Here is a 25,579-nt window from a genome sequence, read left to right as displayed (position 1 = left end):
ATACAGTGACTTCCAATTGTGCAAATTTAAGCACTACAGTTCCTGTTTGAGTGTCTCCAATCCTCTTCATCAGCATACCACGTAAGTGACCATTATTCCACACAGTACCTTCTAATTAGTTATCCTGTCTGCCCGTATAATCTTCCTCTAAGACCACAAATCAAAAGTTTTTATTCTATTCTTGTTTGAACTGTTTATTGTCAATTTGTCACTTCCGTGCAAGGCTATATTTCAGACAAAAATCTTCGGAAAATAGTTCCAAGCATTCAAATTTGCACACGATTTTAGGAAGTTTCTCTTTTTCAGAAATGGTTTTCTTGTTGTTGTCGTCAGTATGCAGTTAATATCCTAATTTTCCTTCGTCAGTTATTTTGCTACCTACATAACAACATCCATCTACGTTTTTCAGTGTCTCATTTCCTAATCTAAGTGGCCCCTCAAACCCTCATTTAATTTGACAATTATGAATTACCTTTGTTTTACTTCTGTTGATTTTTGTCTTATAATCCCAGTTCAAGACACTACTCATTCCGACCAGCTGCTCTTCAGAGTCCTTCACTGTCTCTGACAGAATTTCAATGTCATCTGCGAACTTCAGAGTTCTCATTTCTTCTCCTCTAACATTAATTCCTGCTGTGGCTAGGCCTTGCCCCTACTTATCCTGCAACCAACAACACAGGCAGGTTATGCAGACAAGGACTTCGCTGGGGAAAGCTCTTCAAACGACAAACAAGGAATTACCGTACTCTTCCTGACCTCCAGGTGGCAACCGAAGCGCCGCCAGAGGTCACTGACCTGTGGACCTTTTCTCCTCCATGGGCCATGTGATCGGGAGTAGTACCTGCAGTATCCTGGCACCCGGGCTGTAAGTAGCCGAGCACGCAGACTATGCTCGACCAGCTTGCACGAAGTAACTTTCCTGGGACAGGCGCTAATTGCGAAAGCATTCCCACAATTACGATCTCACTCTGGAGCCTCTGCTATGACGACGCCGCTTCAAGGAACTGCCAGCGATGGACCTACAACAGTTGCGATCTCTACATCAAAGATACGTGACCTCCAACATCATGACCAGTAACTTGACTTCGTAATATTTGTCTTTGTTTTTTATTAGTAATATACTGAACTTAAATTTTTAACTATCCCTTCGGAACTTCAATTTTTACTTGTCCCCTTGGGACTTAAAGTTTTCCATGTCCATTCCAGGCTCCACGGCATGCGTACTGAATGGAGACTGGATTTTTGAAATTGACAATTTCAGGCCTTCCAACTTCAGTATTTAAGAAGTGATCTGCTTTCGGTTCTTGTGTTCCAAACTAACTCCAATCGGAGAAGGTTATTCATGTGTGTTACAATAAACTTCATATTCATTTTCTACCAGGATACTTCTCCTGTAGCCAACAGCCTTGCCGCACCATTGGTAGCACCGGTACCCGTTAGATCACCGAAGTTAAGCACTGTCTGACTTGGTGGGTCGCTGTCCGAGTATGCCATGTACTGTTGACAAGTGGGGTGCACTCAGTCTTTGTGAGGCCAGTGGAGGAGGCTACTTCACTGAGAAGTAGCGGCTCCAGTCACGAAAACTGATAAAGGCTGGAGAGCTATGTACAGGCTACATGACCTTACACATCCGTATCCAGTGACGCCTATAGGCTGAGGATGACACGGCGGCTGGTTCGTACCGTTGTACCTTCCGAGGCCTGTCAGCGGAGTTAGTTATTTTTTCCATGCCACCTGCGGCAGACATATCAATTCCCTTTCTCAGTTTGTCCTTGGTTTGTTTTACAGCTTCCTCATTGTGCAGACCGAATAATGTTAGGGTAGGCTACAACTGTAGATCACTCTGTTCTTAACTACTACTTCCCTTTCATGTGCTTCGAACCTCATAACTGCAGTCTGGCTCCTGTATAAGTTGTAGGAAACATTCTACTCCTTTCTGTCTTCAAAATATTGAAGAGTCTAGTCCAGCAAACACCATCAAAAGGTTTCTCTAAATATACACATGCAGTAATTGTAACTTTGCCTTTATTCAATCCAGCTTCTAAACGTTGCCTTGTGGCTTCCGACATTTCTCGCGAACATGGACTGGTGTTTTTGGAAAGAGCGCTAGTCTTCATAGGGTTACGCCAGAGCAATTTACAAATCGAAGTGACGCAGTGGTTAGCACAATGGGCTCTTCAATCCAGAGTTGAGTTTACAGTTTCCTCCTTCTCTTCCACCTCCTTCTTCTTCTTCTTCTTCTTCTTCTTCTTCTTCTTCTTCTTCTTCCACGGCAGGTGCCGCTTCTCCATCCCCTAGTCGCCCTCTTCTTCTTTCTTGCCTTTCCTCAGCTCTTACATTCCTTGCTTGCATTTCCTCCTCCACATCATTTTGCCAGTTGTGTCGTGGACGACCCCTTTCACTCCGCTGTATCGCAGTATCCTATTTAGTACCCTATCCTCTTTTATCCCATTCACATGAAAAAACGACATCAGCTTTTTTGCAGGAAGTCATCACAGATATCCCTATTCATTTTCATCCTTCGTGGGATTACATCATTTCTTATTCTATCCATCCTAGTACAGCTTGAGCTTCGTCTAAGTAATCCATCTCAGTGCCAAGCAGTTTATTCTTATCTCTTCTTCTAACGTCTCAATCTTCTGTTCCACACAAAATTGCACTCTGGACTGTAGTCTTATACATTCCTTTCTTCGTTGTTCATTTCCTTTTATTTCACAGAGTTCATTGCCCTTGTTACAGCTCATCCTTTATTAATCCTACTAGTGATTTCGTCATTGCTTCTGCCCTGATTATCAAATAATACCCAAATATATTTTGCCTTTTCCACACCTACAATTACTTCTTCATCTATCTCCAAACTATTTGCTTTTTCCGTTCCAACAGTCAGGTACTCACACTTCTTCATATTCATACGTTCATCTTCTGCCAGCCTTACTGTATTCCTCTTTCAGTTTTCTTGTCGTACAGCTCAGATGATCTTCATCTTCTGCTAGTACAATCTGGTCATCAGCAAAACATGGGTTAAATGTCCTACTGTTCTCTGCTGCCACTCCTATAACGTGGCATTTTCTATGTCTAGTCTGCAGTATTATTCCTAAATACAGCTTAAAAAGGATCGGTGACAGCCCACATCACTCTCGCAGATCCTTATTCATCTCGAATTCTCGCGTCCAGCTATTCGCAATACTTGTTCTCGCTGCGCTATTTTCATTCAATTTCATAACAGCCTTTAGCAATCTTCGATCTAGCTCTGTCTCCGTCAACTTTTTCCACAGTTTTTTGGTGAGTACATTTTTGTATGCTTTCTCTAGGTCAATTAATGCAACGTGCGTCCCCAGTCGAACGTCTTTCACATATTAGTTTCATTGTGAAGATGTCCATTACCGATCTCCCAGCTCGGAATTCTCTTACTCTTCTTGCTGCTTGTGACTTGCCTCTTTCTCTACCAGATATCTCCCTACCTTCGAGTATAATCTTGGAAAGAAAGGGATCACTGCCAATCCCCTATAATTATTTGGATCACTACGTGACCCTTTCTTATCCACCGGTCTTATGTAAGATGTTTTTCGTTCCGTTGCAACATCATCTTTATTTAATATTCTTTCAAACAGCCTTCTTAGCATCTCCAACAACTTTGCTGGACCACTCTGGATTTCTTGATTCATATTCCGGTGCCTTCTTCAGCTTACTCAGAACCCATTAAAGAACTTTTATATCTAATCGCCATAATTCCTCCTGTTGCACATTTATGTGAAAATTCAGGCCGATTTTCCTGGAATAAATCCTTAAAATACTTTGTCCACTGACTACGACTAGTATTATTATGACGTAACTTTTCATTAGTTGACACTCGCATTGACCTGATTGTTTTCCATGGCTCAGCACTACGAGACCCATCCATCATCATTCATATTCACATCTTTCTTCCCACAACTTGTTTTTCCTTTTTAACACTTCCCTTTTTTACTTCTCTACTTAGTATTCTGTCTATATCTCTAGTTTAACTGCCATTCACATTCAGATAAGTCAAATATGCTTCATTTTCCTTAAACTTATCTCTGCTGTTTCTGTATCCCACCAAACTAGTTTCTTCTTCTTCTCACAGTCTCAAAGCGCTTCTTTCGCTGCTTCATCTATGGCCTTCTTTATACAGAGTGCTTCCGTCAGAGCGTGCAAAAATGTAACAGGACACAGAAAACGCTCCACTGAACAATTTGAGGCACGGAAGCTGGGATCGGAGAAGCCAGCTTAAGAAGATATGGAAGTAAATTTGTCTACCGCTTTGCCTAGCATTACTGTTTTCCTTATTTACAACTAACATGCGCATAAGTTTACACGTACGGTGCTGTTTATTTGTATGCATATTCCTTATTTTCTGCAAGGAAACAAGGACGAGCCAGATTACCAGGAAGATACGATGCAGGTTTTGTTTACTTTACTTGTCCATATGGTAGCTCTGTTGTATCGTATTTACATTGTCTCATGACAGAACGTGCTATGTATCAACGACAGACCAATTCATTTCTCAATGCTATTCAGAGACGTACAGTACAATACGATGGAGCAGTACCGGTACAGTATTTCCCGGTCACTGGATTGGAAGGAGAGGTCCTATTCCATGGCCTGCGAGGTCACCTGGCCCAAACCCCATGATTATTTCCTATGAGAATATCTAAACTCTCCTGTTGTGAGATCTCAGTGGATGTGGAGATGGAATTAGTTGCCACAGTTGTAGATGCCTGTGATGTGATTCGAAAGACGTCAGGGATATTTGTCAAGGTGCGTCAGAAACTTGTTCGCCGATGCTTTGAGGCTGATGGCCGTCAGTTTCAGGACACTTTGTAAGATACAATGCAAATGGTACGTTCGTTGTATCAATGATAGTATTTGCTAACTGTAACTAGTGCAAATAAAAAAGTAGACAGTAATGTGATTTTATCCCTTTTATCTCATTAAGCTGGCTTCTCCGACCCCAGATTCCCTACCACAAATTGTTCAGTGGAGCACCCTCTAAGTACTGTTAAATTTTTGCACGCTCTTACGGAAACACCCTTTATGCTCATATTCGTCTTCTACTGTTCTCTCTGCAGTCTACAACTTGTTTTCCAGTCGCTCGTAATGTAAATGTTTATCTTCCCTTGATCTGTCCAAGTTATACCTTACGATCATTGGTTGGTCTGCATATTGCGACCTCTTCTGTTCGCCACTACTCCTAAAAGTACAGGGGACATAAATTCTGCTGTTCACCAGATGATGGTCACTTCCAGAACATACCCTCCCTTTAACTCTGACATCCTGAATTTTTAAATTGGTCGTTTGCCTCAAAATTACACTACTGGCCATTAAAATTGCTACACCACGAATATGACGTGCTAGAGACGCGAAATTTAACCAACAGCGACAAGCTGCTGTGATATGCAAATGATTAGCTTTTCAGAGCATTCAAACAAGGTTGGCGCCGGTGGCGACACCTACAACGTGCTGACATGAGGGAAGTTTCCAAACGATTTCTCATACACAAACAGCAGTTGACCGGCGTTGCCTGGTGAAACGTTGTTCTGATGCCTCGTTTAAGGAGGAGAAATGCGTGCCATCACGTTTCCGACTTTGATAAAGGTCGGATAGAAGCCTCTCGCGATTGCGGTTTATCGTCTTGCGACATTGCTGCTCGCGTTGGTCGAGATCCAATGACTGTTAGCAGAACATGGAATCGGTGGGTTCACGAGGGTAATACGGAATGCCGTGCTGGATCCCAACGGCCTCGTATCACTAGCAGTCGAGATGACAGGCATCTTATCCGCATGGCTGTAACGGATCGTGCAGCCACGTCTCGATCCCTGAGTCAACAGATGGGGACGTTTGCAAGACAACAACCACCTGCACGAACAGTTCGACGACGTTTACAGCAGCATGGACTATCAGCTCGGAGACCGCGGCTGCGGTTACCCTTGACGCTGCATCACAGACAAGAGCGCCTGCAATGGGGTACTCAACGACGAACCTGGATGCACGAATGGCAAAGCGTCAATTTTTTCGGATGAATCCAGGTTCTGTTTACAGCATCATGATGGTCGCATCCGTGTTTGGCGACGTCGCGGTGAACGCACATTGGAAGCGTGTATTCATCATCGCCATACTGGCGTATCACCCGGCGTGATAGTATGGGGTCCCATTGGTTACGCGTCTCGGTCACCTCTTGTTCGCATTGACAGCACTTTGAACAGTGGACGTTACATTTCAGATGTGTTACCACCCGTGGCTCCACGCGTCATTCGGTCCCTGCGGAACCCTACATTTCAGAAGGATAATGCACGACCGCATGTTGCAGGTCCTGTACGGGCCTTTCTGGATACAGAAAATGTTCGACTGCTGCCCTGGCCAGCACATTCTCCAGATATCTCACCAACTGAATACGTCTGGTCAGTGGTGGCCGAGCAACTGGCTCGTCACAATACGCCAGTCGCTACTCTTGATGAACTGTGGTATCGTGTTGAAGCTGCATGGGCAGCTGTACCTGTACACGCTATCCAAGCTCTGTTTGATTCAATCCCCAGGCGTGTCATGGCCGTTATTACGGCCATCGGTGGTTGTTCTGGGTACTGAGTTCTCTGGATCTATGCACCCAAACTGCGTGAAAATGTAATCACATGTCGGTTCTGGTATAATATATTTTTCCAGTGAATATCCGTTCATCATCTGCATTTCTTCTTGGTGTAGCAGTTGTAATGGCCAGTAGTGTAGATAACCAGTAATTAATGCAACCTTCTTGTATGTCTCCATGATTTCCCTAAATTACTTAAGGTAAATGCAAACATGGTTCCTTTGAAACGGCACGTTCGTTAATCCGAGCTTGTTATCTGTCGCTGATGACCTCGTCATCGATGGGACGTTAAAGTTCAATCTCTCTTCCTCCCGGAGCGATTTCCTCAACGCAGGCGTTGGTGGCAGGTGCTGGCGACGACGCGGCCGGAGCGGTTCCCGCTGGTGGAGCTGCCGCCGCGGCCGCAGCTGCACGAGTACGAGTCGCTGCGGCGCTGCCGCTCGGTCACCGTGGGCTGGCTGCCGTCGCCCAGCGCCGCCTCCAGCGCCCAGCCGCTGCGCTACTGCCTCAGCGTGCGCGAGCGCGCGCACGCCGACGACGAGCTGGCGCCGCGCCCCAACCAGTGCGCTCTGCGCCGCGCGCCCGCCACGCAGCCCCTCTCCAGCACCTGCCGCGAGGGGGAGACCACCGCCAACAGGTAGGCACACACCTCCCTCCGTGTCTCTAATCGGAAACCGCTGGACGTATTCGCAGCTCTCCTCGTCGCACTACCACACAACGAAGCACCGAACGACAAAATTTTTGCGACAGCAAAATCTGAACAGTAGAGTCCCAGACGTTTCAGTTTTTACTTGAACGACGACAACAAAACCAGCGTATGTATTCCAATCTAACGTCCTTTATTTTTCTTAACACTTGCTACCAGTTTCGACACCACATGGTGTCATCTTCAGGCGCCTGCATATGGAAACATACACAACATGATAGAACAGTATGAGAGCACAGACAACATAAATCATAGTTCATGGCTCACCATAAAATTACGTAACAGGACCCGCCAGGTTAGCCGAGAGCGCTAATGCGCTGCTTTCTGGACTCAGGTTGGCGCGTAGGCGCGTGGCCCCGGATCGAACCCACCCGACAGATTAACGACGAGGGCCAGTGTGCCAGCCAGCCTGGATGTGGTTTTTAGGCGGTTTTCCATATCCCACTAGGTGAATACAGGGCTGGTCCCCACGTACCGCCTCAGTTACTCGATTCGCAGACATTTGAAAACGTTCACACTATTTCATGGCTTACACTAGACGCAAGCAGCTGGGGTACACTAATTTCCGTCCCGGGGGATGCGGGGTGGCGACAGGAATGGCATGCGACCACCCTGTCACACTAACATTGCCAAATCCATAGTAACAAGGCCGACCCCGTGTTGAAGTGGGACAAAGGCCTTAAAAAATGATGATGATGAAAAAATTACATAATAAAAATATAGTAGTGTTATCCACACAAAACAAAATTAGCATCTAACTTTCACCGCAATTTTTTTCACCACTGACGTGATGGACTTGAGGGGAACCCACACGTACAAGCAGTTACACCAGCAAAGCGATCGCCGTCACTTGTATCCCTAACAGCCACTGTCAATATGTACCCACAGGGTTAAAAGCACTCCATCTTCATGCCACAAGGGGCCCATTGGGACCATCCGACCGCCGCGTCATCCTCACAGTTGACGATGCTGATAGGAGGGGCGCGGTCAGCACATCGCTCCCCCAGTCGTTATGATGGTTTTCTCTGACCGGAGCAGCTACTATTCGGTCGAGTAGCTTCAGTTGGCATTACGAGGCTGAGTGTACCCTGAGAAATGGAAACAGCGCATGGTGGCCCGAACGGTCACCCATCCAAGTGCCATCCACGCCCGACTGCGCTTAACATCGGTGATCTGACGGGAAATGGTGTTTCCACTGCGGCAAGGCCGTTGCCCACACAGTTAAAAGCAGTATGCATATTGTCACATCCCAGATGCAAACTACCAAATGGAAAGTTGGAATTAATTACAACTTAGAAGATTTAGTCTGAAAACAAGGTGAAACATATAAATTAGAATGAACACTCAAGATTGCAACTTACCCGTTTCCGCTTAAGTAAAAGCCATCTTCAGAATTTTTGGCCCCCTATGGCTGGTGCCGGCGGCTCCTTGGATGTCTCGTGATACCACGAGCTTGATTTTTCATTATAACTTAAATACAGCATCAGGTCTCTGTTCTCCATAGACTACGTTGTCTAAATTTATCAAGGTGAAACATAACATACCCCAAACACTCGCGTCCAGGTCCGCAACCAGAGTTCATCTCCCATAAACACTATCACAGTAACAGCGTCGCGACTGAGATGAGAGCTTCTCTGTACGCCAGGAGGCCCACCAGACGACTCCCCCTTCCAGGCTGCGACGACGCGACTTAATCACTTGGGACTGCCTCCTAATTGGCTCCGTCGACTCCAGCGATATGACTGCTGCATCTCTTGTGGAGCTCCCACTGTGGACAGTATACTTCGTGGAGAGTTAGCACACGGTGCTCGAGAAGGCGGTGGCCGTGTCTTACATGCGGCAACCGTACTGTATGAACGCACGACACAGCACATACGTCTACAAGCTGTTGCCGAGGAACATCTCACGTGGCGAACCCGCAATTTACACATAACAATAGGCTATAAAGGATAATCTAGAAAAGGTCAATCAGTAAAACCAGTAGCCACATATATGAAGCTACACATACTGTACCATGAACTTAAAAGGCCCATATGAAAACCCGACAGAATAAAACCAAGAACATGCACGTATTAACACACAAGAACAGGGCAAAGAACTCCAAAGCTTTCATAATAATGGGAACCCAGTTAATAACTTCCGCAAACGTAACAGACGTTGAGCGCATTGATATACGTCCCAGTCGAAACGCATAGTTCATATCTTGTATCTCCGTACACCTAAACTGAACTATGGTAGTGGCACACCTGTGCGTCCACAACGTGCTTCATGCCACTCTCAGTTACTCATGAACCAAAAACAATCATACATTCGAAACAAAAATAAAAATACCACTTGAAGCTATTCATTGTACCGCGGCAAAATCACAACCGAACACTGCACACACAAATATGAAGTAACGAAAGGGCAAAACAACGACGTGCTCACACCCCTTAAAAACCGGAAGCATTCGTTAAGTTTCCAGACCAACCAGTCCACACAACCATCCCAATACTACATACTGGAAAATTTGCAAGTAACACCCCCACCAACCATACCACAACTGACTTCAGTAGTCACTTGGAACTAACCATAAACACAGCAAATATGTTGGCCACTAAAATGAGCCTAACTAGACAGGCACCACAGAAACTATAAAAAACATTAAAAAGCTCTAAAACTAAATAGAAATTCACGCTGGGAACGGCAAGTCATAGGAAACATATACACGTACTAGAAACACAGAACGGCGAAACATTTGAATACCTGCACAGTAACGAGTGGCACACATACAGTCACCCAAAGCAACAACACAACCGTACATGTGGAAGATAATAGTGACACCACCTAGTACGATAAACTACTCACAATACTTCGTAACAGACAAACAGTACTACCATCAACCTAGAAGCGTTTGAAAATTGGAGGCCAGCAGCATGGGCAATGAGCAGTTCAATGCAACAGAACAGGAGGCCATATGTGCCATACCCACATCATCTAAGACTCAGGAAACACCCAGCTGCCACAAGCAAAAACATAGTAGTCACTGCTATTCGGACAACTGTAAAAGCCACTAGAAGTGACAGCCATAATTACGGCTGAACAGTGTTAAGCAACACTATTCTTAACCCTACTCCCCAAGATAACAAAAATGTTCAAATGTGTGTGAATTCCTAAGGGATCAAACTGTTTATGTCATCCGCCCCTGAACTTACACACTACTTAAACTAACTTATGCTAAGAACAACACTCACGCCCACGCCCGAGGGAAGACTCGAACCCCTGGCGGGAGGAGCCGCACAGTCCGTGCATGACGCCTCAAACCGCGCGGTCACTCCGCGCAGCCCCAAGATAACCACTTTGGTACAAGCCACTGTTAAAGGTTAATAAAACACAAAATTCTACGCAACCTTTACAACTCCACCACTCCTACAGGAGCGATATATGCGATATATGCGATCACCAGCCTGAGGATGACACCATGTGGTGTCGAAACTGGTGGCATGCTTTAAAGAGCATAAACGACGTTAGTTTCAAATACAGCCACTGGTTTTAATATCATATTCAAGTACTAAGTGTCTGGCTGCTGTCCCACTTTCCTGGTGAATTACCAGAGACTGTTCAGTTTTTGGTCTTCTCTGAGCGCGGCTCGTACTTAAGACACAGAGGCAGAGCAGCCCCGAAAGATATGAATTAATATTTTCCAGTAGAGTATGACAGAATCTGAATTATAGGGAAATAGTAAAAAATGGTCTAAATTCTGAGAAAAGTGGGAGCAAACTGAATGGAAAGACAGGTATATACAGTATGTACAAGAACCAAGAAGGAAGTACGAGAATTGAAGACAAAGCAAAAATGATCGGGTTAAAATGGGTATAAGATAGGGGTGCAGTCATTCGCCTGTACCCTTCAACCTGCACAAGGTGAATCACCTAAAACTTACACCCCAGATATTGCAGAAACGGAAAGTGCTATTGATGCGCGCTTTCGACAAAATGGATTGGTAGGCAGGGGCATAAATTGGCAGTCAATAAACACATTGTAATAATACTTAGACTTTTTTTCCATGGAACAATGTCTGTTGACATTAACAAACTAAAAGGAAAATAAATTAAAATTTCAGTGGTGTTTGTCGCACGATTTTAGTGCAATTCGTTTACGAGATATCGTATTTTGATAAGTTCCCACACCGTAGCTTGCACATTACCTGTGGTAGCACACACTTAAGGACAACGTAAGTGCATGCACTAGTTATGTGGATTTTGACCTGTAACGAGACAACTGACCATCATAGGTTGTGTTCAAAATTATCAGCACCAAAGGCGATACATGCTTCCAGTGTGGTATGGAACGACTGCTGCACCTGTGCAAGCATTTCAGCCGAGATTTCCGTGCAGGCTGCAGTAATACGTCGTTGCATATCGACGGGTGTAGTTGGTATATCCTTGCAGACAGTATCCCTCAGCTTTTCCAACAGAAAGAAAAGCCCACAGGGAACGGACCGGCCAAGGTACAGGTCCGCTGCATGCAATCCAAGGATTTGGGAACAGTTCGTGAGGACATGTTGTTGTATTTCGTGCACTGTGGGCTGGACAGCTTGCAACTGTTGATGGAGAGAGATGCGATAACGATAGAACCTATGTCGATGGAGAATGTGTAGCACATTTGCACGAATCATGCCACTTCCTCGTGCGATTGTGCAATAGCTAATGTGCGGATCAAGAACAGTAATTTCCGCCTCTTCTATTGTCATATGTTTCCTTCTGTTAAGTTGTCTAGGTGTTGCACCACAACATTCACGTAACTGGCTGAAGAGACTGATAAATAATTGCCGAGAAGGTTGACGTCTATCTTGCCGCAACACCTTATAAGAATTAATTGTTTTCTTCCTGTACTCTCCAAATCGTGTCGGCTTTTTCTGCAGTGTTAAATCCCATCGTTCAATCACGATCCACTGCTTAGACTGCCACACACTAACAGGTTAGCAAGTAGCGATGCTCTCGAGGAACACACAAGTACACTGTAAGCAAACATAACATCGTACCTAGAAACTATGCAGGTCGAATGCCACAAACAGGTGTTGGTGTTTTAACTTTTCAAAATAAGATAATTCGTAACCGATTCGCACTAGAATCCTGCAACAAACACCGCAGTCTTTCTAACTCACCCTACTTTTAGTTTGCTAATGTTCCATTTAAAAAGGTGTATGTTTGCACAAAAAATACACTTTCTAAGTCTTATTATAATCTCTTGATTGGCTAACAACACGAGTGCCTGACAACCAATCCATTCTGTGAAAACGGCGCAACAATATCACTTCCCATTCCCGCAATATTTGCGGCCCAAGTTTCACGTGATTCATGCTGTCTATCAAAGAAGGGGTGATGAAAATAAAATAGATTCAGCAGTGGACTTACAACTCCTGGGGGAAGGATATCAAAGATAAGATTCACCAACGAGATTTCCATCCTCAGTGGTAGTGTACACGATTTACAGGACCTGTTGAACGGAATGAATAGTCTAATGTGGGAATACGCACTGAAAGTAAACAACGAAGTTAATGACTTCTGCTACCTTGCAAGCAAAATAAAACTTGATGGACGTAGCAAACAGCAGACTAGTACAGACAAAGAGTGCATTCCTTTCCAAAACAAGTCGACTAGTATAAAACATAGGACTTAATTTGGGGAGGACATTTTTGAGAATGTACGTTTGGAGCGCACCATTTTATGGTGTGGGAAAACCGGAAAAATAGGGAATCGAAACGTTTGTGTTGTGGTAGTGTACAAGGATCTTGCAAATAGGGTGGACTGATACTGTAAGGAATGAGGAGGTTCTTCATAGAAGTGACAAAGAAAGGATACGAAAAACACAGACAAGAAAGGACATGATGATGGGACATGCGTTAATACATCAGGAAATAACCTCCAGGGTAGCTACTAGAGGGAGCTGTAGAGGATAGAAATTGTAAAGGAAGACAGAGATTGGAATACATCCCACAAATTATCGAGGACAGAGATGAAAGGGTTGGCACTAGAAAAGAATTCGTGGTAGGCCATATAAAACCAGTGAGAAGACTGTAGGCTTAATGGAAGAAGTAAATAAAAAATAAATAAAGAAAGGAAGCATTTCGAACATTTTTCATACAGATTTAAGTGATGACAGACAACATTTTTAGAACTGTTGATATCGACTGATGTTTTCTTAAGGCTGCGCCCTGGAATGTCTCTTAGCTTCAAGTAATAGAGATGTAGGGGCTTAGCTACTATGGAGTACAACACTTATAGGCATTTATAAAGTTCAAGTAGCTAAGAGTAGGGGAGCCGTACCAACCTGCACTGGTCTTCAGGTTCTGTTGCTTACAATGAGGGGGTGGGAATCAACAGAGTGACTAGGCCCCCACTCTCGAATCCGTCTCTGTGTCTCTCTCTTACACGTTTATGCATCTTCAATCGCCGTTCAATATTTATGTTTTAGTAGTGTGAAAGACACTTCTGCTGTTTCTGGCACTGGTAATTCTATCCACCGTTGCAAACGCATGCTAATTTTGATAACGTCCCGCTACATTATACTAGAATACAGTAAAGTAAGAGTCACCACTTACTAAGAGTTTCGCGAACAATTAGATGGAATAAGGGTCCGTACATGTATTATTACTTCCAGTTGCCAGCAAATTACAACGTTTTGACGATTTTCGCAACGTGTTCATCATAGCTCTCAAAATTCGCATTTTGAGATGTTATTGCAGGGGACAGACAAATTAGTTTGAAAACAACACATTCGAGAGTTTGACCACATTAGTAACAGATTCGCAGCCTTCTCCAGTATTAAACCACAAACCATGAGCAAACTTGTCTTATATGGGGCGGTCAGAAACAATCTGAAAAGCTTGTAAGAGTGTTGCAGGTTAGGTTGTGCTGAGAAATAATTGTTAAGAATAAAATTTGAAATGTTGTGCAGTTTCCGAGTTATTTAGCATTGAAGTTAGTCAATCAAGGCAATGTGCATGCAAATTCAAGTGGCCTGATAGACATAATTATTTTAGTGTAAGTTGTTCTCATAGCATAGATGATAGTACACGAGACTGCTCAACCTCTGGCTCGGGTTTGGCCCTTACCACCGTCCGACGTCCAATTTTTGTATTGTTTGTGAGGTACAAAAATAGAGAAAAGCTTTTGATATTCAATGGTCAAAGCGTACACAAGTTGGAGTGAGCAAAATCTCGACTCAACATTTACTGTGGCCTGATGTGCAATGGTACTTCACCAAGCGGGATCTGCAACGGTGTTGTCTCTGTGCTGGATCTCAAAAGCTAATTCCCTACTCTGGCCTTGACTGAATTCACTCAGTCTCAACTTTCCTGTGTTCTGTAGAATGTTAATTTTTCCCTAGTCGAAATGATGGCTATTGCACACTCGCTGACAGTTGTAGAGACGTGCACGATTTCTTTGCCCACAAAAGTTCCCTCAGGAATAATTAACTACCTCTTTGCTATCTGTCGCCATGATACATGAAGCATATCATCCACACTTCGCAGAAGTAAAGCTCTCAATGCCCTCGTTATTATTCACACACTTGTGTGGTCTACCGTGAGATGAGAGAGATTTTTTGAAATTTTAGTTCTCAAAATTCTTTTACGTAATGGGGATCTCCCCACAATGTCACGTCTGCATCGCCCAGTATGGCTTCAGCCAATCCCCGTCTTGCTAAAAGTGAATTTTATTTTTCTTGCCAGGTCGTCACCTAGCCCTGTTAAAGCCGCCCAGCCCCTTACCCTCAGTCCCGGCTGTATTTACTCTGAAAGGGACGATATATTGTTCTGGCCTTCTCCCTTTCTGCACTGAAGCTCGCCATTCTCTTGTTAAGTGGGGTTTTCCAATGCCATTAACCACCTGTTCGGTTTTTCTCCAAAATGTGTTTCACTTTAACTTACTTATGCATGCCCCTGCCCTTATTGGTAGATATTGTTTTGTTAGTTTTAGGTACATGAGTTTACTGCAGTTGCTTTTTGTTGCCTGAGGATATCATACTGTATCGTACTGTCGTTATGGATCAAGCTCATGTAAGGTCCATAAAATTCGGTCGCCTTACATGTTCTCTTGTTTGGTTTTAGGTAACCAAACAAAGAACTCATTTGACAACACCATCTCTGATGGGCCGCTTGACTTTGCGCGAGCAATGGCCTGGTTGCTAACAGATATGGAAATGGCGCAATGTATCGACTTTTTGTTCGTAATAATTATTTCTCAGCACTATCTACACTGCAATACCCTTACAAATTTTTCAGACTGTCTCTGATCACCTTGTACAAAATATGAGTTACCTCCTGACGAACAAGTATCCAGCACACCAAGAAAAAATATGGGAAATGTGTGCACAGTAAGTCCTCAACATTCTAGCGTATTTTTGGGAACTATTTTGTAATGCCTTCAGCTGGCGGTTCGATCTTAGGTCATTTTCAACTACTTGAAATGAGAGAAACATACATTGGATGCATTAGTGTCACTTATATATTGAATGGAAGAACAAGTCATAGCCCAAGTTATACTAGGAGGATTATAACTTACTTTATAGAGCATTCTGAAATAGTATATTTTGCCATGTGCGTCTTTGCTCCTGTGACTACATATAACTGCCACAGAAAAAATTGGTAATAGTCTTTCGCAATTTTAGGAGCATGTTACTTTTCAGTAATTGTTGGAAAGGTCTTACATATAAGAGCAAAGTTTTTAACGTACACTCTAGGATATGAAACTGCAAAGTGCTCTATTGTTATCCAGTGTGTGAGAAACAATGCGCTCAATGGATTGTGATAGAACTAACAGACTAAAGAAAATGAAGCGCTTCTGGCTCAAAGTTAATTCAGAAATTACATTAATTAAGAAGCAGGGAAATGTCCATGTCAGTTTTATTTATGATGCAAGGGAATAATGAGAGATGACTAAAAAATAGTGATGGCACTTAGGTGTAGAGGTATTTTTCTCTGATTTTGGCCAGTCATTACATAGTTCCATTAAAAAGTTACTAATACTGCCAAGATGGCAATTTCCATTAAAATCAATTCTTTGTAGGACTTCAACATTATCGCTTGTGGAGATGCACCACCAAGGTAGAGTAGGTCGTTATGAGGAGGCTTAATGGCTGGCAACTTAGCTTGCCAGCTGTGTCTGACAATAACTGCAGCAAATGATGCTGTCAGGTTGGAAATACAAATTTTTGCTATTTTTGTATGCCATCTGTTGATTCCAGGAGCTGAGGTTTTAAACACTGCATCGAGCGAGTAGTATGTCTCAGTTGCCCACTTTGTTTCTGCAAGAGTTACACTCAGCCTCCAGACCATGTGGACCAACAGTTAACGCTTAATGTTGCAGCAGTATTCCTGAACGCTGAAGCCACAGAGATTTAGAGAAGGCTGCCATTTTTCAACAAACAAACTGTTTAACCAAATTGGTTGTTGTTCATAGACCGTGACGAGCAGTGCGCTAGCTAGGAAGACAGGAAAATGAGATAGACCTGGATTGTATTCGCGGTACAGATTAATAATCGCTGGATGATGAACAAGTTAGCCTCTCTGTGGTTTTTAGGTGATTTCCCACGCTCATTTAGGCAAATGGTGGCGCGATCCCAGCCCCCTCTAGAAATGGAAGATGCGGAGTAAAGTTTACATGACTTGCCGACAGATGGCACACTTCCCTCTCTTGAAATATCTTGGCCAATGTGGCGACAGGAAAGATGATGATTGAATACAGCAATTACAGGAACTAAAGGACACAATTTTTAAACTATGTTTATAGACAAAGTAAGTCTAAACTGACACATAGTAAATGTCATTTGACTTTACGGAGTCTCAGTTACATAATGAAGGTGTCTGTAATTATTATTAATGTTACAGATGTACAGTCCACAACACAAAACTGTTCACATGTATTAAGCTCAGATACCTTCGGTTGTGTACAGCCCACACCAGTGGCAATGCAATATACACTCATGTTCAAAAAAAAACAGAACACTTCGGATGACTAGAAAACGACGTTCATATTAACAGGATATGTACATTAGTATGTTCTGCAAAAATGATTAGCATTTCAGTTACCTTGGTTCAAAATGTGTCCTGTTGCCTAGTAGATGCAGGGTTCGCCATGTGCCCAAACAACTTGTTCCATGAGCGATGGCATCAACGCACATGAGGTGCGAATGGCACATATGGTATAGCCATCCATGCTGCGTTCACCTGGTTCCAAAGTTCATTTGTGGTGGCTGGCACTGTGTCACAGTGTTGCGTCTATTGTTTCACCATATCCCACACATTTTCTAATGGTATCAAGTCTGGTGATCCGGCAGGCCAGACCAAAAAGCTGTCACCCTGTGACACCAAGAAAAACAAGAGTTTATGCAGCAACATATGGTCGTGCGTTGTCTTGCTGAAAAATGACATCTGTGATGTTGTTTAGAAAGTGTACAGCTACACGTCGCAAGATGTAATTCACTTAGATCACACTGGTGACAGTGCCCTGGACACGCACCAAGTGCGATTTGTGGCTCCACCCAATTGCATCCAACACCATAAAGCCTTGAGATAGTGTCAGTATGTCTGGTGCGAAAGTAGTCACTGTGATGCCACTCTACCTGTCTGTGATGAAACAAAATGTGGCCATCCTTTTTCAAACAAACAGAACCTGCATTCATCCTAAAACACCATCTGATGCCATTCCTGTCCTCAGTGATGCCGTTCCACATGCCGTTGTCATCTGGCATGTTTCTGGAAATTCGTAAAAGGTAGGCGGAATAGTGGAAGACATGCATGTAACAGCGATGGACTGTCACCCCTGATAGCATACGATGTGGTACACTGTTCCATTGTTGCGCCAAAGCTGAGGAGGACGCAGACCTCTCCTGCAATGCCATTAGGATGAGATGTCGATCATCTCGGGGGGTGGTCTGGATGGTGCGACCTGCCAAAACACTTCGCCCCACACAAACAGCAATTTCCCGAATGGATGCTTCACATTCTCTCTTGTCAACAATGTGCCTTCTTTCAAACTCACTGATTTGACAGTATGGTTCGCACATATGTCTTTGAGGCATCCTGCGCGTCCGCTCAAGTCACACTAATCCATTACCTTCGGTTTATAGAAACAACGAGAGCCGTAGGCACATTTTACTGGTTGGTGGTGTTGGGCCGCGATATCGGTGTTGACTTTGATCCCGTGGGCCAACATGGTTCAAATGCTAATCATTCTGCAAGACATATTAATGTATGTGCCCTTGAATAAGATGTCCTATCTGTAGTCGTTCAAGGTGCTGTTTTTTCTGAACATGAGTGTACAAGTGTGTTTTGGTAAGTGTGGTAAAAAAGCGAGAAAAATGTTTGTTTCGTAAATAACTCACTAGTCAACTTTGAGGGATATGCACTTGGTCCAGCTATCCTCCAGGCTTTCCATCCCACTGGAAAAATGGATTCTGTCAAACTCTGCAAAATACTCGTTGACTGCAACTATCGCTTCTTCGTTTGATGAAAATTTCTTCCTAGCAAGCCTTAGTTTCAAGTTTGGAAACAGAGAGAAGTTACTTGTGACCAAGTGTGATGAGTAGGGTAGATTAGGAACCAATCCAGTCCAAAGCCAAATTCAAGCACTTTTGACACTGTTAACGCTAATGTGAGTGATGGTGTATTATCCTATTGATAGACCACTTTCTTGAGTGCCAACCTTGGTAAGTCTGGTAAATTTCCATGAAAGAGTGAGACATTTTTGTTGCGCTTTCATGTTGGTACTCTTGATTATTCCAAGGACCATATAGAGAATTTCAAGTATGTACAGCGTACAGTTCATTGTTGACAGCCATCTGAACTGGTTAGTGTGTCGACTACAATCCAACAATGAAGCACAATAGCATCTCGCTATGGTTCTGTCTTTTTCCAAGTAATCTGTGAGGATTATTCCTTGGGAATCCCAACAGAAGGTAGCCATCACCATACAAGCTGCCAAAATGGTCTTTGCTTTCTTCTGAGCTCTTTTACCAGCCTTTGTCATTGTTTCGACTGCTATTTTGTCTCTGGTTTGTACTAATGGTTCCAGGTTTCATCAAGAATCACAAATCCGTGCAAAAAGTCTTGCAGATTGAGATGAAACATTGCCAGACATTGAAATGTTGTGCCGGAGGCACTTCTCATCATCTCTTACACAGCTTCTTCATAGCCAATTCTCCATGCAGGATATTACGCACTCGTTCAGTTGAGATACCTAGTCTCAGCAATCTCACGAATTTTCATTTGACATTCTTGAGATTTTGTCTATGGTTTCCTTTGTGATTACCTCAATTGGATGGCTGGAGTACGCTTCATCTTCTGTACTTCTCCGACCACGTTTAAATTTATTAATCAAAAGTAAATGGGCTTCAATGATGTAGAGTCTGCGTGAATTTCATTCAATTCTCCTTTGACTTGTGCTGCATTCCAACAATTCAGATGAAAATAACAGCAAGGAACCATTTTCAATCATGATCAACACACCGACCGATTCAGACAGCTGTCAACAATGAACTGTACACTGTGCATAGTTGAAAATCTCTATACGGGCCTGGGAATAATCAAGCATACCAACAATGAAAGTGCAACAAAAATGTTCCATTCTTTCATGGAAATTTACCAGACTTATCAGACCGCCTTCTTACACTTCCAGCGTCACATATAACACACTTTCAGCAGTGTACTTGTTCCCTTCTCAATGTAATGATTTTGCTTACAGACATTCTCGATTTTCTGTGATTGTGTACAATTGCTGCACATTGTTTCGTATACATACTATAACATTTACTTTTATCTGTTTGAAACACTGAGATGTTTCTGCCTTGAATAGACAAATAAGAGAAGTGCTATGCAGATCTGTGGTAGCCATATAGCAGCGTTCTGAGGATCTATAACTCCACAAAAGAAATTAAGGTTTGTGTCCCCTTGATAACATTTATTTACGTTGTATTGTTTATTGATTTGTTGTAAGTGTAACACAAACATAGCCAAGGTATTGCAAACTTGAAAACACACTGTACCATAGACGACTATGTGACAATCAGTCATTTATTGCCAGTATGTCGCAGCATATGTAGGCCACTTGGCACTTGTCCAGTATGGTGGTTTCAGTGTGCTATCCCAATGAAGCGATACAGTGCCACAGGGTCACTCACCATTTCTCATGAGTTGAATTGTTTAGCAATGGTTTTCACAAATGATGAACTGGCCTCTTTGAGAGCTGAACTTGAATCTCATTGAAAATTTGTGGGCCAAACTGAAGTGTCACGTGAACTTAAACCAGCTGACACTATATCCTGGACCTGGTGTTGAACAGCTGGGAATGGCAGTCTCATGGACAAAGAGACATGTTTCCAGAGACTATTCACCTCTGTGCCTCACTTGATTAGGGTAATGGTAGGTGGAGCTGAGACTGGCCTCATCACTGATGTGAAACTTTCATCATCTCACATTACTCCATTATAATACAACATCTGACACAGGTGTATGTTTGTTAATCAGAAATGTGCCTGAAATCATTGTACTTTACATTTTATTTACGGAATTCATGGCAGTTAATTGTTAACATAAGCAACTTTGGAAAAATCATAAACAAGTCAATTTGAATAAAAATAGAAATGGTGTCCTTGTATGAGACAGTCAGATAAAACACTTAACATCAACCAATACAAAGACAGGTAAACCTTAAAATAGTAATATTTTCTTCCTTACTGCCTCTCCAACATTTCCTGCATCTTTTGTGCAAAAGAAGTGCATTCGGAGCATACAAAGGCTCATTTTCAAGTTAACTCTCTTTGGGAGTCAAAGGATAACATTCAGTGCACTGTGTCCATTTCTATATGTTAGTTTCAAGAGAAATGACCACTGCAGAATATGAATTCAGTGTCTTCTTCTTCAGATTGAATTTCTGAAGCATTGTCTTCAACTAAATTTGTATCAGACTATGAATAAGTAGAAGATTGTTCCCTATGTTGTTCTCTTTTTCTTTTTCCAGAGCAAAACTTTCACTCGTGTCTCCTTTGATTCTGCTGCAGCTGTAATCTCTTTGAATTGTTTCAAACGTTTCCTGTATAGATACAATGTTAGCTACTTAACAGATTCAGAGTGTTCTGGTTTTAGTATATCAAGTGGCTCTTGATGTGCCTTGCTGATTGTGGGAGCTGGCTGGATACTAATTGAACTCACATTTCTCTGTTGTTTACATTTTGTATGTCAAACTCATTTCTAAGTATGTGTCTATTACATGGAAGGTGTCCCATTTTCCAGAAGTCATTTGTAGCATTTTGCATTGTCACTGGGCTCAAGGAGGCTTGCTTCAAATAACTTCACAATCAAGAATAAGACTGCTACTTGACTTGTGTTATTTGCCTCCCAGGTTTCTACTTTCTGGGGATAATGTGTTTTAAACACTTTCTGGATTTCACACAAGAGGCTGCAGTTTATGTGAGGAAAAGCATGATATATAGATGATGTGAACAAAGTTTTCTCTAGCTCTGTCTGTCACATGAATGTAATATGCTGCCCATCAAATATTAGCACAACAAAATCATCATGAGAAAGTTCACAAAATTGTCAGACTGCTTAGTACATATGTGAATCTGAACCATCTACTAAGGCAGCAAGGTTAAGTTACCCTATTATCAAACATAGAGCACTATAAGCAAGACAGTCAGGTTTTACGATACATATGGTATTGCATATTAGGGGTAAGCCATCTTATGTGAGGAACTTAGCCTCATAGTTATGATGCTCATGATGAAAGCTGGAGCTTTGATAGTTGTGTCATAGGTGTGAGATCACCCCAGTATGGCTCTGACTATGAGATGAGTATGCAGGTGGGCAAGGAGCAGGGAGAGGCTACAGTATTTGCTAGGGTGCAGAGAAAGAGTGGTACGTGTGAGATGGTACATCCAGCAGGCCCTAAGCTGTGCTATGGCAAGAGGCAGGGTGGAGAAAGGGAAACAGCTTGGTCACATTATTGCAATTCCAGTTTTGGGATCTGGGGCTATGGAGGGAGTATGAGCACCTGACTCTGGTCCTCAATGTTGAATGTATGTGGTGGGGAAAGGAAAACAGATTCATCACTATGGAAGGATAATTGCTGGGAGAGATGTAAGAGGGTAGCAGCAGGACCTGAACTGGCTACTGGCAGCTCAGAGTAACATCACATCTCTGTGACAGAGCAGTAGGAACTGAGGCCTTATTACCTTTGGTCCCTGTCACTCTTTCTAAACCAAAATCATGTCATGCTCAAACTATTTGATATAATACTGAAAAAATACATAGAATTAAATTATATCACAAAATTTCTGGTGCGGCTGGGCCAGCTAGCCCTTAAAAATGAGTCATCCCTGTGCGTGAGAGAATATTATTATGTTGGTGACTAAGTGATTTTACATCAGTCAGAGCATTTGCCAAAACTTTATCTTTGATGAAGCTCATATTGCAAATGTAGGAGAGAGTAACTAATTGAATAATTACACAGTTTTTTGGCATGAATGAACATGATAATGATTTCCTTTTTGTCAAATTATGTGCTTAATTGTAAGTGCCAGTCTCAACATTAATCCTTTTGTCCATTTACTCAGGAACACTAAAATTCACTGTCACTCTCAGTTTTGAAAACAATTTTTAAAAACCCAAGTTAAGTTGCTGGACAGACAGTTTTGTCTGTCTGGATTAAACCATTCACAGAAGCACGAGACAGAATGGGGAAGCAGATGCAGCAGAAAAAAAATCACTAAGACAAAATTAAGTAAAGAGAATAAGTTTTAGAATTTTTTGACATTGTTTTTTTAGCTAGTGCTACAGTAGTTTTCTTAAAGATTACAAATAAGGTATACCAGTGTTGTACTCATCAGTACAAGAGAAACTACCACAGAAAGCCATTGGCACCTACCATGATGGAGACAGAAAAATATTGACCAGGTGGTGGCAACAAACTCTGGTTCAACAAATGATGACTAGGCACTATGATGGTGCTCCACTCGCACAGCTTTGCTAACACCTCCTTCTGACTGCATCTAGCACTGCTACTCAAAAATCACTGCATTCTTTGTGATCTATGTTGATACCCTATCATTCTGAGAATAATGCTGAATTGGTATTAATTTCAACTGCGATGTGTAGTACATCTCACTTGTATGATAATATGTTGCTGCTATAATGCCACATGGGCATTAACAGACTGAAAGTATTCCCACAAATTGTGACATGGCTGTACACACTGAAAATGCTCATTGTGGAAGTTAGTCATTTTCTGTGTGAACAGTTTTCTTCTTTTAGGTGTAAATAATTAAGAAAAGACATACTGTATGGATGTGTTGTAGATTATGATTGCACTATACATGGAGTAGTAGAAACCTTGGCTTTCACAAATGAACCATTACAAAGTTATTGGGCTTCCAGTGAAGAGAGTTGTAATATTTCAAGGAGAGATTCATTCTCATAATATTCTGGGAAAGAATTTTATGACTGGATTGCAGAGCATGGTGCTTGGTAAGACAGAAATGGAATGAATGCTTACTAAAAAATATACATAGTTAAATGTGTGCAAGAGATACAAATTTTAGTCCTTTGGCATTTCATATTTTGTAAAGTTTAATGATAAATAAATTCAGCTCACTCGCTTTTATAACTAGAAAAGTATTTTCTTTAGTCTCTCCTTATAGTATGACACAACTACTTCTGTACAATAGCTATCACTGCATTGTCTGATAATAACTGTTACAGAGCGAGTAATGTGACCACACATGAAGTCACTGGCCTAGAACCAGGTCGCAGTTATGTGGTTCAGCTCACAGTGCAACGGCCAGGTGGACGACCTCTCTCATATGATCTTCTGCCAGTGCGCACCACAACAGAATGTCTACAATAAGTTTATGTGTGCATTCTCTTGCAGCTATCAACTTATGTAAGAATGATAACAGATGATGTTGTGAATGTAGCAGGAATGTCTGTACCTGGACTCTTACCTTTCCATGTAAGGAAACATTTAAGACTAAATATTATAAGAGGCTATGGACATAACAGGTATAGGGCCTTCATATATTTGCTGCTCAAGATATGTACTGTCTTAGTGGCATGAGTTTGTATGTGAATCATTTGATAATTTAATTTTGTTGAAGTATTATTTCTATTAGTTAAGATCAAACCAATGTTGAATTGTAGACTGCGCAATATTTATATTCTAGGCACAGTTAGTTAAGTCCGTATTTTCTGACCATGTTTGATACAATATTGATTAGATTTGTTATGTAATAGGAATTTAATTTCCAAGTATGTGCCAATAACTAATAAGCTTCTGCAATATTACATATAGAATCCAGCATACCTGTGTAGAATGGTTGCTTTTCCCACACTGTGATCAAGGAGAGAAGAAATTCCAAGTGAAATGTATAGAGAACACAATGTAGTCTTCACAGATTGTAGATGAAATATCAAAACTCTAAACCACTTTTCAGCACAGACCTCACAACATTCAAGATTAGTCTCTACATGTGACAAATCTATAGCCTTCTTACACAGTGTTAGCAATATCTCCACCGAACTCTTTCACATTAAATTGTACTTAATTTTCTACCACTGATTTCTCTTGGAAATCTTAAATACAGTCATTCAATATATGATGCAATGAATGTGCGTAATGGTGAAGATGCTTTAAATTCAGATTATTCTTGGTCTTGAATATCCATGCATAGCTGTACAGTATTACTGAAGTAGAATATCAAAACAAATACATTATTAACATTTTGACCTGGGTTCCTGTAAGAATAGTTCAGAAATAAGCTGCAGTGCTATCCCTGAATGTAACTGTCACAATAGTATCAATGTAGCTTAAGTGCTGTATACTCTGCAGGTTGCTAAAGTAACATACAATGAAAGTGACATTTTACATAAATACACCAATAATGCTTTCTATTTTTGAGAGAATGTCTGTTATTTTCTTCATACATTGAACAAAAATGGAAAATTCACTAGTCTGAAGAAACATGTTCTAAAAGGACAGCATAAAAAAAATGCAAACTTTATATAAATGAAATGACAGATACTGCAATAGTATATCAGATATGTATTTTGTAAATGGTTCAAAAAGAGTCTTAAACCAGTATTCAAATTTCTTGAAGGTTATTTGCTATATCTTCATTGTTCTGTTTGCAACCATTCACAAAAAGCAGCTTTGTGAATACAATAGAATATGTGCACTTGTCCCATACATGCAGAGTTCTTTTTTTCTTTTTGTCAAGTATCACTATACAAATACAGA

The 25,579-nt window shown here is 42.0% G+C and overlaps 1 protein-coding gene across 1 annotated transcript in view; it reads left to right on the top strand.

The window, feature by feature from the left end:
* Nucleotides 1-24,641, top strand: part of LOC124595380 (protein NDNF) — a 389,835-nt gene extending 365,194 nt beyond the window's left edge. Inside the window, exons 8-9 of the mRNA XM_047134098.1 lie at nt 6,949-7,238; nt 24,046-24,641. Of these exons, the coding sequence (XP_046990054.1) occupies nt 6,949-7,238; nt 24,046-24,190 (435 nt within the window). The 3' untranslated portion in view covers nt 24,191-24,641. The remainder of the gene's footprint in view (nt 1-6,948; nt 7,239-24,045) is intronic.
* Nucleotides 24,642-25,579: the final 938 nt, after the last annotated feature.

This window comes from Schistocerca americana, chromosome 2, assembly GCF_021461395.2.
Source record: "Schistocerca americana isolate TAMUIC-IGC-003095 chromosome 2, iqSchAmer2.1, whole genome shotgun sequence".
Lineage (NCBI taxonomy): Eukaryota > Metazoa > Arthropoda > Insecta > Orthoptera > Acrididae > Schistocerca > Schistocerca americana.
Note: the sequence above shows the minus strand (reverse complement) of the source record. Positions and strands in the feature narration are given on the sequence as shown.